Source organism: Nomascus leucogenys, chromosome 8 (genome assembly GCF_006542625.1).
Source record: "Nomascus leucogenys isolate Asia chromosome 8, Asia_NLE_v1, whole genome shotgun sequence".
NCBI lineage: Eukaryota > Metazoa > Chordata > Mammalia > Primates > Hylobatidae > Nomascus > Nomascus leucogenys.
In genome coordinates, this window is record NC_044388.1 from 42,533,366 (window position 1) to 42,545,879 (window position 12,514).

At 55.3% G+C, this 12,514-nt stretch overlaps 1 protein-coding gene across 1 annotated transcript; it reads left to right on the plus strand.

Moving 5' to 3' along the window:
- Positions 1–8,049: 8,049 nt before the first annotated feature.
- Positions 8,050–12,382, plus strand: ZNF703 (zinc finger protein 703). Its single transcript, XM_030817094.1, has 2 exons — positions 8,050–8,541; positions 9,475–12,382. Exons 1-2 carry the CDS (start codon positions 8,293–8,295, stop codon positions 11,002–11,004), a joined length of 1,779 nt encoding a protein of 592 aa, XP_030672954.1. The 5' UTR covers positions 8,050–8,292; the 3' UTR covers positions 11,005–12,382.
- The last annotated feature ends 132 nt before the right edge of the window (positions 12,383–12,514 follow it).

Sequence of the window (12,514 nt, forward strand, 5' to 3'; positions counted from 1 at the left end):
ATTGCTTGAATCAGAGAGGCAGAAGTTGTGGTAAACCGAGATCGCGCCATTGCACTCCAGCCTGGGCAACAAGAGTGAAACATCGTCTCAAAAAAAAAAAAAAAAATCACCACTACAGAACTTACTCATGTAACCAAATACCACCTGCTCCCCAAAAACCTATGGAAATAAAAAAAAGTTTAAGGGTAGGCGGAGAAAATATATATGTATGTATTTGCCAATATGTGAAAAAATACCTCTGGAAGGATGGGCAATAAACTCAAAGCACTGATGCACTGAGAATGATCAACAGCTGGAAGAAGGTTTTTTCCACTCATAGCTTTGGAAATTGGTGCCATGGGAATGCACTTCATTATAAATAAATAAAATGCATTTTTCAACAAACTTAAAAATAATTCTAAATCATTCTTGTTATGTAAATCCCCACTCTGAATGAACCATTATACTTTTGGCCATGGGTTTCGTTGGGGCCACGCTCCTCAGGCCCCCTTCTCCAAGCAGAGGCTGGCAGAGGGCCACTGAAATAAACACTCCTTGAAATTTTCCTGACATCTTGGAATTTGGTTTTATCAAATACAACTTGCGATCATCAAGCCGCTTCCTGAACAGCTCCTCCTTTTTCTCGAATTGTGTTTGTTTAAATGAGTTTGGAGCTGCCCATCCCACTTGGAAGACTGGCCTAGAAACGGGCACATTTTGGACAAGCCTAGAGGCTTACTCCCTAGAAAGGGGGTCACGGAAATATCATCACCTTCATGACTAAAGCCACGGCAAGGGTCAGAAGCAGGTGATAACTCATAGCCTGACACAAACTCATAGCCTGACACCCAGCAAGGTCTTCTGGAGGGCCTGAGGTTTCCTGTGGTTCTGGCTAGCAGTCACTCAATGCAGGGAAGGGCAGGATCCTGGGGGGCATAATGCCATTGGGTAAGCATGGGCCCTGCTTCTTATTTCAGGGGCCTTTCACTCTGATCCTGGATTCCCCTTCCACCCAAGTGAGAGAAGGTGCATGAACACACCTAGAATAATGCCTGCACCCAGAAGCTGCTCCGTAAAAGTTACTGGAAATCTGAATTTAACTTGAAGTAAATGCACTTAAAAAAGAAGTGGGGGTCAGGTGCAGTGGCTCAGGCCTGTAATTCCAGCACTTTGAGAGGCCAGTGAGGGCAGATCACTTGAGGTCAGGAGTTCGAGACCAGCCTGGCCAACATGACCCCGTCTCTACTAAAAATATAAAAATTAGCCAGGCGTGGTGGCATGCACCTGTAATCCAGCTACTTGCAAGGCTGAGGCAGGAGAATAGCTTGAACCTGGGAGGTTCAAGAAAAAAAAAAGTGGGTGGGGCAGCGCAGTGTCTCATGCCTGTAATCCCAGAACTTTTGGTGATCAAGGCAGGAGGCTTCCATGAGGCCAAGACCAGCCCTGGCAACACAGCAAGACCCCAACCTCTACAAAAAAAAAAAAAAAAATTAAAAATGAGCTTGGTGTGGTGGCATGCACATGTAGTCCCAGCTACTCTGGAGGCTGAGGTGGGAGGAGCAGTTGTGCCCAGGAGTTTGAGGCTGTGATTGCACCACTGAGGTCTAGCCTGGGCAACAGAGCGAGACCCTCTCTCAAACAAACAAACAAACAAACAAACAAAAAATCAGGGAACAACTGAAAGATGGGGATACTAAGCAGGATTTCAGTTAAGGCCGCCTGACTTTTTTATTTCTTAATCTGCAAAAGGAGCACGCAGATGCAGAGAGGATAGGAATGTGCAGCTGCTGAATGTGCATCATCGAGAGACGGGCGCGGGGCTTACTGGCTTCCTCTGGTCTTTACCCACCATGAAATCGCCTTGAGCCTGCACCTACCAAGTGGTCCATAAACAGTAATTGAATGCATGATTAATTTAGTTAATCAATTCAATCTAATCAATTAATGGAATAAATGGAAGCTCCCTTCACTTCCTTCTCTGCCTCAGTTTTCTCCCTCCCCTATTTCTCATTTCTCAAGATGAAAGGAAAATCTGATGGAGAAGACCAGCCCTCTGGAAAATGATTAATTTGTCTTCAGTTTCTCCTCCTGCTCTCTCCGACTTTAAGCCTCCCTCTCCTTCAGTCCTGTAGTCTGTAGAGTGGCTCAGGAACCAACTATCTGGACTTGAATCCTGGATCTACCACTTTCTAGCAGTGTAACTCAGGCAAGTTGCTTAACCTCTCTGGGCCTCACCTACAAAACAGTACCTTACCTATAAAACAGGCATAATAATAGTGCTCACCATGGTTTGTTGTGAGAAGTAAATGAGTTATTACAGGCAAGGTGCTCAATACAGTGTCTACCAGGCTAAGTGTTCAATAGATGTTATTATTATCCTGAGAGGAACACTCACTCTGCTAACCACAATTGGCTGATAACAAGGGTTTGACGCCTCCCAGCAACATTAGCGATTTAGAAAAGGAATCTCTAAGAAACTTGAAGGCCCAAAGGAACAAAGCAGTCAGGGGTGAATGCCCAGGGCTAGGGTTGATGTATCAGGGCAAGTCAGGCTAAGGAAGCAGAACTTCAAAAGCACACCTACTCCATCTCCCCGGCCTAGCTCCCCAGGAGCTGATAGGAGATAAACCAAACCACCCTCTTCAAAGCAGCTGCTCAAGGACCCGGATCAAAGGGATCAAACGCACAGGCTTGGAGATAAGCTTCGGTCTGCACTTCCTTTTGTCCCTTCCTCCCCACCACATCTCTAGAGGAAATTCTCAGGTGAGGAAAAGGAGTTCATTCTTCCTTCTTTTATCAAAAGGAGTTAGCTCTCTGTCCACACAACAGTGGCAGAAGGCAATAGACCAAGAACCAGGGAAGGGATGGAGAAGGCCTCATTCTACACCCATTCTGCAGGCCTTTTGCTGTGTGTGACTTTGGACTGTCTCTTAAGTTCTCCGAGCCCATTTCCTCATCTGTCAAACAAGGATAATAACACCTGCCCAAAGGAAAGAAAATTGCTGTGAGATGCTGGACCCAAAAATGCATTTGGGGCCAGGCGCAGTGGCTCACGCCTGTAATCCCAGCACTTTGGGAGGCCAAGGCAGGAGGATCACCTGAGGTCAAGAGTTCGAGACCAGCCTGACCAACGTGGTGAAACCCTGTCTCTACTAAAAATACAAAAATTAGCTGGGCATGCTGGTGGGTGCCTGTAATCTCAGCTACTTGGGAGGCTGAGACAGGAGGAGAATCACTTGAACCCGGGAGGCGGAGGTTGCAGTGAGCCAAGATCACACCACTGCACTCCAGCCTGGGCAACAAAAGCAAGACTCTGTCTCAAAAAAAAAAAATGCATTTGGGAAAAGATACTGTAACATGTTTATACCATCAACATTTTGAAAAATAGAATCATCCTTAAACCTTTTGGGAATACAGTGAGGTGTGATATAAATAAATAGCCCTACTTTTGTAAAATTCTTCATTCATCAGAAACATTCACCGGGTACTAACTGCACTGAGACTGCCTGGATTTGACACTCCAGGCTCACCTCCTACCAGCTTGGGCCTTGGGCAAGTTACTTAACCTTTCTGTGCCTGCGAAATGGAAGTAACCATAGGACACATCTCCTAAGGTTTCTGCAAGGATTAAATGAGAGAATGCATGCAAAGTGCTTAGAACAGTGTTTGGCACTCAACGTTGGCTACTGTGGTGATGGTGAACCGCTCTGTTAGGCAATAAGTACACAAAGAGGATGAGGAAAACAAGAAGCATTCACAGTCCAGTGGGAGATCAGACAAGGAAGCAAATAGTGGCAGATGCCATGTGATAGGTGTAATAATAGAACATAATACCAACTGTGAGAATGCAGAAGAGGGAGCCTCTTGAGTCATCGGTGGGGCGGGCTTCCTGCAGGGCTGGCTGTCCTGGTCTTAGCCTGCTTGCTCCCACTGTTCCCTGGTGCCCCTCTCGTGCCCCAGGCTGTGTCTGAAGCCGGGGGATGGGGCAGACAGAGGAAGCGCCTTCAAGTGCCCTGAGTGCAGTGTGTTAAATCAGGGCTCCCGGCCAAAGCAGTAATTGCCAGCCGCTGAAAGATATTAAGCGCCAGGGAGGAAAACCAAGTTCTCTATGAGGCAGACTTTTCAGAGTTCTTACAGCTTGTAAAAAAAAAAAAAAAAATGTAAATAGTTACCCAGTGAGATATTATTTCATGTTGTTGCCATTAGGGTTTGAGTGTTATGCAGAGAGAGGAGAGAGAGGCGATCATTCAGGCAATTCTGCCTCGGCAAGGACTGAAAACTACACATTAACCCCACACAACAAATCTATCCCCTCTAGGTCTTAACCTGACTCGAGCATTTTTTCCTGGGTGGTGAATTTTATGTAAATTGAAGTAGTGAAAAAAAAAATCTATACGTATTCACAGTTTCCTAAAGGATTTTCTTGATGGCTTCTAGGGAGGGATGGGCTTTTTTTATTTTATTATTATTTTTTAAGACACATTGCGAGCTGGGCGCAGTGGCTCATGCCTGTAATCCCAGCACTTTGGGATGCTGAGGCTGGCAGATCACTTGAGGTCAGGAGTTCAAGACCAGCCTGGCCAACATGGAGAAACCCCATCTCTACTAAAAATACAAAAATCAGCTAGGCATGGTAGCACACACCTGTAATCCCAGCTACCTGGGAGGCTGAGGCAGGAGAATTGCTTGAACCCGTGAGACAGAGGTTGCAGTGAGCTGAGATCACACCACTGCACTCCAGCCTGGACAACAGAGCAAGACTCCGTCTCAAAAAAAAAAAAAAGACACATTGAACTGGAGGCTGGGGAGGGGTTGCTTTCATTTCTGTAGAATTCAGAGACAACTTGGGCTCTTCTGCTTGGGTTCCCAGGGCTAAATCTGGTGCTGTGGCTGCTCCCCTGAGCAATTGCTCCTGAGACACAAATGATGCAATTGGTTACAGCCATCATTTACCTTCAACTTTCTTTGTGCCAAGCATGAAACAGGTGACATGCATTGTCTGCTTCTGGTCTCCCAACTCTGAGGTGGCCATGCTTCCATTTTACCTTGGAGGAAACCGAAGCTTAGGGAGGTTCACTTGCCCGGGGTCCCCACAGCAGCCTGGTTCTGCGCCTGACTCTCTTCAGCTTGAACTGAGAATGATAGCAATACCTGATGTTTATTAAGCACCTGACATACCGAACTGTCATTCTTCACCACAGTGTCATAGGAGCACTCAGGCCGCGTTCTCCCCTGTCCCATTTTAATGGTGGCCGCTCATTCCCAGGGCCATCTGAGAAGGGCCTGGACAGCGGAAGGCCCCTGAGCCATGCATCTGCCACTTTTTTGCAGAGGGAGAACCTGTGCCATATGTCCTGCCCAGGGACGTCTTACTCGGGCCTTCCAACCACACCCTCCTCAATAAACACAGCCCATCTGAATACGGAGCCACATTCCCTCCCAGGTGACATGCCATTCCTCTGAAAACTACACTTGCCTTCAGGCCCTGAGGGCTCCATTTAGTGCTCTGTATAGGTTAGCATTTTAGCTAAGTGGATGGCGAATCCCGATTGTAATAATCATCTAGTAGTGTTTTAATTAGGCCTCTGGCCTGGCTATGCATGGTTTTTCATTTTCCCTCCTAAGACGTTTGGATGGATCCAGCCAAAAAAACCCTGCTGCCCTGACCAGCAGCTCAAAGTGTGTCCCTCCCACCTTGCATGCTTTCGGAGATGTGTCCTACCCACTTCCCAGGAGGTGGGAGCAGGCCAATGCTGTGTGCCCCTGTCAGTAATTACCACTGGGAGCTCAGGGAGTGAGGTGTTTTTAATAGGACAGTATAGTATTACCTAGGCAAATTCCCCATCACAGCCGGCCAGCCTATCCTTACCTCCTCTTCTCTCCCTTCCTTTCCTTCATTCACTACCTTTTTCCTTCTCTTTTCCTCTCCAAACAGAGAGTGAATATTCTATTATTGTCCTCTCTCTTCTCCCCTCTCTCCTTTCAGCCGCCTCCTGCTCCGTCTGTTTTCCAAATTCCAAAATACCTCTTCCCTCTCTCCTCCCCTTTTCCTCCCAACTTATTTCCCATTAATCATTTCTAACACACATCTGCTCAGGCCCTAGAAGGATCCCTTGGCTCCCTCTCACAGCTGGGCTGGTTACAATAATCAGGGAGTCTTTCATCTTTCACAGCCTACTAGGTCTCCCCTCTGCCCAGCTCCTCCTCCTCTGCGTTCCTGCAAAGGCCAGCCTTTCTGTGCCCTGGCTTCCTTCTACGCTTCCCGCTCTACACAGCAGTCTCCCGAAGGCCAAATGGCTTGTGGGTGGACACAGCTCTGCAGTGGACTTTTACAGGTGGTGTTGGCAGTGATGGCAATGGCTGCGCACAGAAGTCGGCATGAGAAGCCTGCCACATCAAATAAATGAGATCACTCCCTCCCTTTTCATTCCCGCACCCCTCTTGCTGCAATGTGGGATCCATCTCCCAGTCAGGTTACCCCTTGCCATTTGGTGTAACATGATTTTACCAAGATTAAAATTAGGGAACATGTAATTACAGCTTGTGTAATTTCTAAGCATTCTATAAGTGCTGCTCAAAAAACAGTATGGATCCAGGGAGTGCGCTTAGTTTCGGGTATGACTGATATTGCCTGGAAGTGGGGTCTGCTGTCTTCTCTACTGGGCAAGATACAGATTCGTGATAGCTATTTCCTTCTGTTTGAAGAGCTCCTTTGAAATCACCTATCCCCATCTTGGGTTCTCAGGTCATCTCAAGGCGTCGGTCAGCGCGGCAGAGTCGGGAACCTGCCATCCTAGAGCAATACGCCCTGAGTGACAGCCCTGACAACCGGAGTGATGGATTGAGACTGGAAAAGTGGTGCTGGGAGCCAAGCAGTGACACCAGCGCGCCTCCACTGGCCGCCGAGCGCACGGAGAAGTGGGCTCCCCAGAGGTTGGCGCCCAAAGGACCAACTTCGCCTCCGGAAAAGCGGCCGATCCGGAACTTGGATGTCAGGACTTTGACTACGTAAAATCTCTGCCCAGGGAGAAGCTAGCAATGCACACTTTATCAGAAAGGCGCAGGGAGTCGGGAAGGGTTTTGTTATTTTTAATTAAAAGTTTTTATCCCGAAATTTCCCTGGGGAAAGCTAGTGCTTTTTCCCCGGAATGAGAAGGATGGCGGGGCGGGGGTGTTGTGTCGCCGAGCAGCGCTTAGAGAGAGATCCCCCCATCCAGGGACACACGCCTCGCCCGTGACGTCGGTCTCTCCTCGTAGCAGCTGGGCGCTGTACAGTGAGGAACTTTACGCCCCTCAACAGGACACGGTGAGAAGCCTGTAACACACCAGACACCGAGACTCTAACGCATGGCGCAGGCACAGCGCGCACAGCCTGGGGTCCCGCGCTTGGTCGCCGACCATGTCACTCCAGAAGGGAGACAAACTTGCAGGCTTCAGACAGGACGGGCTCAAAGTAGTTGGAAGTGCCTACGCCGCGTCCCGAGAACAGTGGGTGCCTCCGAGGCTCAGGCGCTTCCACGTGAACACACCAAGGGGAGGCCAAGTAGGGGAAGGAGAGCGGGGCCGAGGAGAGCCCGAGCAGCTCTGGAGAAGGACCCGAGCTCCCGAGGCGAGGCCTGCCCCCAGGCGGTCTCTGGGAGAGGCTTGGACTTCAGCGTCCCAGAGGCCGCGCCGTGCGATCCCTCCCACCCCCCACCCCACCCCACCCCACCCCACCCCAACTCGGACACACGCCGGCGGCGGGGTTACAGCCCCCGCCAGCATCACCCCTCACCCACCCAGTGGTGAGAAGGGAGAGAGGAGACAGAACGACAGGAAAGGAGGACGGGGCGCAGAGCTCAGGGTCCCGGAGAAGTCCCGTCCCAGGCGGGACCCCAGGGCGAGGAAGGCCCAGTCGGGGGGAGGGGAGGAACCCCGGGAGCGGCCGAGACCGAGGCAGCGGCAGCGCGCAGCGCGGCCCCTTTAAGGCTCTCCCCGCCCACCGATGGAGCAGGCCTCCGCCCGCCGCTCTCCCCGCCCCGGGGTCCCGGCGAGAGCTGCGATTGGGCGGGCGCGGCGATCCCTTTGAAGTGTGGCTGCCGATCGCGGCTATTTGACGTGCGGCTCGCGGAAGGCGAAGGTTTTTGTGTTGCTAGCCGGGGCCAGCGGCTGTGGCGGCTGCGGCGGCGTCGGTGGAGGAGGGGAGGCGGCGAGGAGGCGCAGCGCCCGCTGCACCGCGATCGACGCTGCGGAGCGAGCCCACCCGCCCCGGGAGCTCGCCTCCCCGGTGCTCCCCCGCCCTCCCCGCCCCCCCAGCGGCGCTGCCTCCTCCAAATGAGCGATTCGCCCGCTGGATCTAACCCAAGGACACCCGAAAGCAGCGGCAGCGGCAGCGGCAGCGGCGGCGGCGGGAAGAGGCCGGCGGTGCCGGCAGCGGTGTCCCTCTTGCCACCGGCGGACCCCCTGCGCCAGGCGAACCGGCTCCCGATCAGGGTCCTGAAGATGCTGAGCGCTCACACCGGTCATCTCCTGCACCCGGAGTACCTGCAGCCGCTGTCCTCCACTCCCGTCAGCCCCATTGAGGTCAGTCCCCGGCCGCTGCCCCCCGACACCGGCCCCATTCCTCCCACCGCGACCGGGACCCTGACCCAGCTCCCTGCGCCCCGGGGCTCGGTGCGACGCCCAAGTCTGGTCACGCCGGCGGGCTGAGTGAGGAGGGGAAGAAAACCGAGGGATCAGAGCCCACCAGGGCCTCCCCAGGCTTCCCCGTGGAAGGGTCTCCTTCCACGCTCGCCCTTCGGAGCTCCGTGTTTTCTCTCGGATTGGATTCGCTCCTGGAGTCCCCTCTGGGTCCTTTACTTTTCCTCTGATCCCCAGTTTCCAGCCAGGAGGTGATCTCTGTTGGGTCTTCCCCCCCCACCCCCCCGCCCCCACGCCGGGCTGTTTTCTTTGAAGCCCTGGCTGCCCGGGTCCCACTCCGCCTCTGTCCCATCCGGTGAGGGCGCACGGCGCCCGGGCGCTCCCGATCCCGGGTCTTTCTTCCTGCCTCTTCCCTGGGTGCCCTCCCCGGGAGGGAGGGGCTACGGAGAGAGCGCCAACTGCAGCCCCTCCTTTAGAATCCGCGTTCCCCGCTCCTGCCCCGCGGCGCCATCGCCAGAAACCCGTCCCAAGCGAAGTTCCCCCAAACTAAAGGAATAAGTTTTTTCCTGGGCCTGGAGGAGGGGGACATTAGAGGGAAGTGGCGAGTCACAGCCCCCACTCCAGAGACGTCACCTTCTCCCTCAGGGGTCCTGGGTGAACCCCTTCCGCAGGGCCTGCGGCGCACCCCGGGACTCAGCGGCAGTGTGGGCGCAGTTCTGCCAGCTGCCGCGCCCGGCCCGGCCCTCGCTCGCAGACCCTCTCCCCAGGCCCGCCCCGCCCCGTGGCGCCGCCGGCCAGCTCCCCGGGCGCCCCCGCTCTCTCCGCAGGCCTCAGAGTCTCACTCCTTCTCCCTCCCCCTGCTTCTGTCTCCCACAGCTGGACGCCAAGAAGAGCCCCTTGGCGCTGCTGGCCCAGACCTGCTCGCAGATCGGCAAACCGGACCCGCCGCCCTCCTCCAAGCTCAACTCGGTGGCGGCGGCGGCCAACGGGCTGGGAGCGGAGAAGGACCCCGGCCGCTCAGCCCCGGGCGCTGCCTCCGCGGCCGCGGCCCTGAAGCAGCTGGGGGACTCCCCGGCCGAGGACAAGTCCAGCTTCAAGCCCTACTCCAAGGGCTCCGGCGGCGGCGACTCCCGCAAAGACAGCGGCTCCTCCTCGGTGTCTTCCACCTCCTCCTCGTCCTCCTCGTCCCCGGGAGAGAAGGCGGGCTTCAGGGTCCCCAGCGCCGCCTGCCCGCCCTTTCCCCCGCATGGAGCGCCGGTCTCCGCGTCCTCGTCCTCGTCGTCGCCCGGCGGCTCCCGCGGCGGCTCCCCGCACCACTCTGACTGCAAGAACAGCGGCGGGGTTGGCGGCGGGGAGCTGGACAAGAAAGACCAGGAGCCCAAGCCCAGCCCGGAGCCGGCAGCCGTGAGCCGCAGCGGCGGTGGGGAGTCCGGGGCGCACGGTGGCGCCGAGTCCGGGGCCTCCGGGCGCAAGTCCGAGCCGCCCTCGGCGCTGGTGGGGGCCGGCCATGTGGCGCCGGTGTCTCCCTACAAGCCGGGCCACTCGGTGTTCCCGCTGCCGCCCTCCAGCATTGGCTACCACGGCTCCATCGTGGGCGCCTACGCCGGCTACCCGTCTCAGTTCGTGCCTGGCCTGGATCCTAGCAAGTCCGGCCTCGTGGGAGGCCAACTGTCTGGGGGCCTGGGCCTGCCACCGGGCAAGCCCCCCAGCTCCAGCCCGCTCACCGGGGCCTCCCCGCCCTCCTTCCTGCAGGGATTATGCCGCGACCCCTATTGCCTGGGAGGTTACCACAGCGCCTCGCACCTCGGCGGCTCCAGCTGCTCCACCTGCAGCGCGCACGACCCTGCCGGGCCCAGCCTGAAGGCGGGGGGCTACCCGCTGGTGTACCCCGGGCACCCGCTGCAGCCCGCCGCGCTCTCGTCCAGCGCCGCCCAGGCCGCACTCCCCGGCCACCCGCTCTACACCTACGGCTTCATGCTGCAGAACGAACCGCTGCCGCACAGCTGCAACTGGGTGGCGGCCAGTGGGCCGTGCGACAAGCGCTTCGCCACCTCTGAGGAGCTGCTCAGCCACCTACGGACCCACACGGCCCTGCCGGGAGCCGAGAAACTTCTGGCCGCCTACCCCGGGGCCTCGGGCCTGGGCAGCGCCGCCGCCGCCGCCGCCGCCGCCGCCTCCTGCCATCTGCACCTCCCCCCGCCCGCCGCCCCCGGCAGTCCCGGGTCGCTGTCCTTGCGGAGTCCACACACTTTGGGGCTAAGCCGGTACCACCCCTATAGCAAGAGCCACTTATCCACAGCGGGGGGCCTGGCCGTGCCGTCCCTCCCAACAGCCGGACCCTACTACTCGCCATACGCGCTGTATGGACAGAGACTAGCTTCAGCCTCGGCGCTGGGATACCAGTAACTACAGCTCTTCCTCCACCCCAGCCCCCTCACCCTCCTCCCTCTCCCTCCTCCTCCCTCCCCACCTGCTGTCGCCGCTGCAACCTCCACTACTGCTTGACCCTGCCGGGATTCCCCGCCCAGCCCTTCCCCACCGGACTGTGTATTTATTTACTGTAATGTTAGCTTACAAGCTGGGAATATAAGTGCATTAACGGCCCACATGAGTCAATGGTATGCAAAAAGTCTGTGTTCCCCCAAATAATAATATTAATCCCACAAATAACGACATGATCCTCGCCCCTCTTCCTTTCTGTTATTTTCTTTTTCTTAGATATAAGTTTTACATTTTTTATTCCTTTTCCTCTTTTTTTGGTTTTGATTGGTTTGGTTTTAGGGAGAGGAGGGAGAGTTGGGGTCTTTGGGTTCTTCTAGACGTTTTGTTTTCCCTTCCTAGGGAGTTTCTTGCATGAGTCTTAACTTAAAACTGCGTTTCCCCCTTCTCTTTTTCCCTCTTACCCCTTCATTCCCTCTTGTTTCCTTCCATTTGAGGTTCTATTTTTGTTTTTTGTTTTGTTTTGTTTTTTCCTTTGTTGTACAAGTAACAGAGAGGAGATTTTTTTTTTTTTTTTGTAACTCATTTTGGGGGTGGAGGGGGCCACCTGGGTGGCAGGGGCCCTGGAGCTCTATTGACCTGGTACACTGCTCCGGGACTCCTCCCCCGCCACCCTCCGCGCATAGGGTCCTTGGTCTGGACCCTGCCCCCCAAAAGTAGGGCCTTGCTCCCCTACCTTGCTCTGAGCACGGAGAGCCCTGACCCTACCAGTAGGCTCGCCCCCAGAGGGACCCAAGTGGCCTGACAGAGCCTTGCCGTCTACGGTCACCTTCCAGACTCCCGCCCCTAACACCCAGAGGCCACAGTGCGCCTGTCGGGGCACCTGGAGCGCTCACCTGGTTGAATTCAAAGTCCCAGAAGGCCCCGCTGGCGCGAAGCCGGCCCCTTACATTTTGCGAAGTGCTTTATGGTCCTTGTTTTTCTCTCCCTCGTGGGGGCAACGACCCTTCCCCTGGCAGTAGGGGTGGGGTAGGTGACTCTCGCTAGATCCCTCCAAAGCAGACCGGTGGCGATGTCAGCGGACGTCAGGAGCTCGTTAGCTGCGTTCGGGGAAGTTTGGGGCGTCAGGGAGCTCTCGGATCACAGCAGCCCCCGCCTTCTCCTAGGCCTGGCCCGGCAGAGCCCCCAGAGTAGACCCCGCAGCGACTGGGGTCTTCTCCCCACTCCTCCCTCCTTCTGGTCTGATGCGGCAGCGCGGGGGCTGCGGGGCCTATTTGGGACGAACAGAGCTCTCCCTTGGTAAGACTTATTTTGTTAATAAATGGAATACTTGGCTATATTCACACCGTGGTGTGCTTCTCTCTTGCCTCGCCCACCCTCTTCCAGACACCTAAGCAGATGCCCTTCTTTTATCCTTGTTTAAAATGCCTTATGGTTTCCTTCTGTGATTTCCGTTCAAGGACGAGTTTAATGCCTT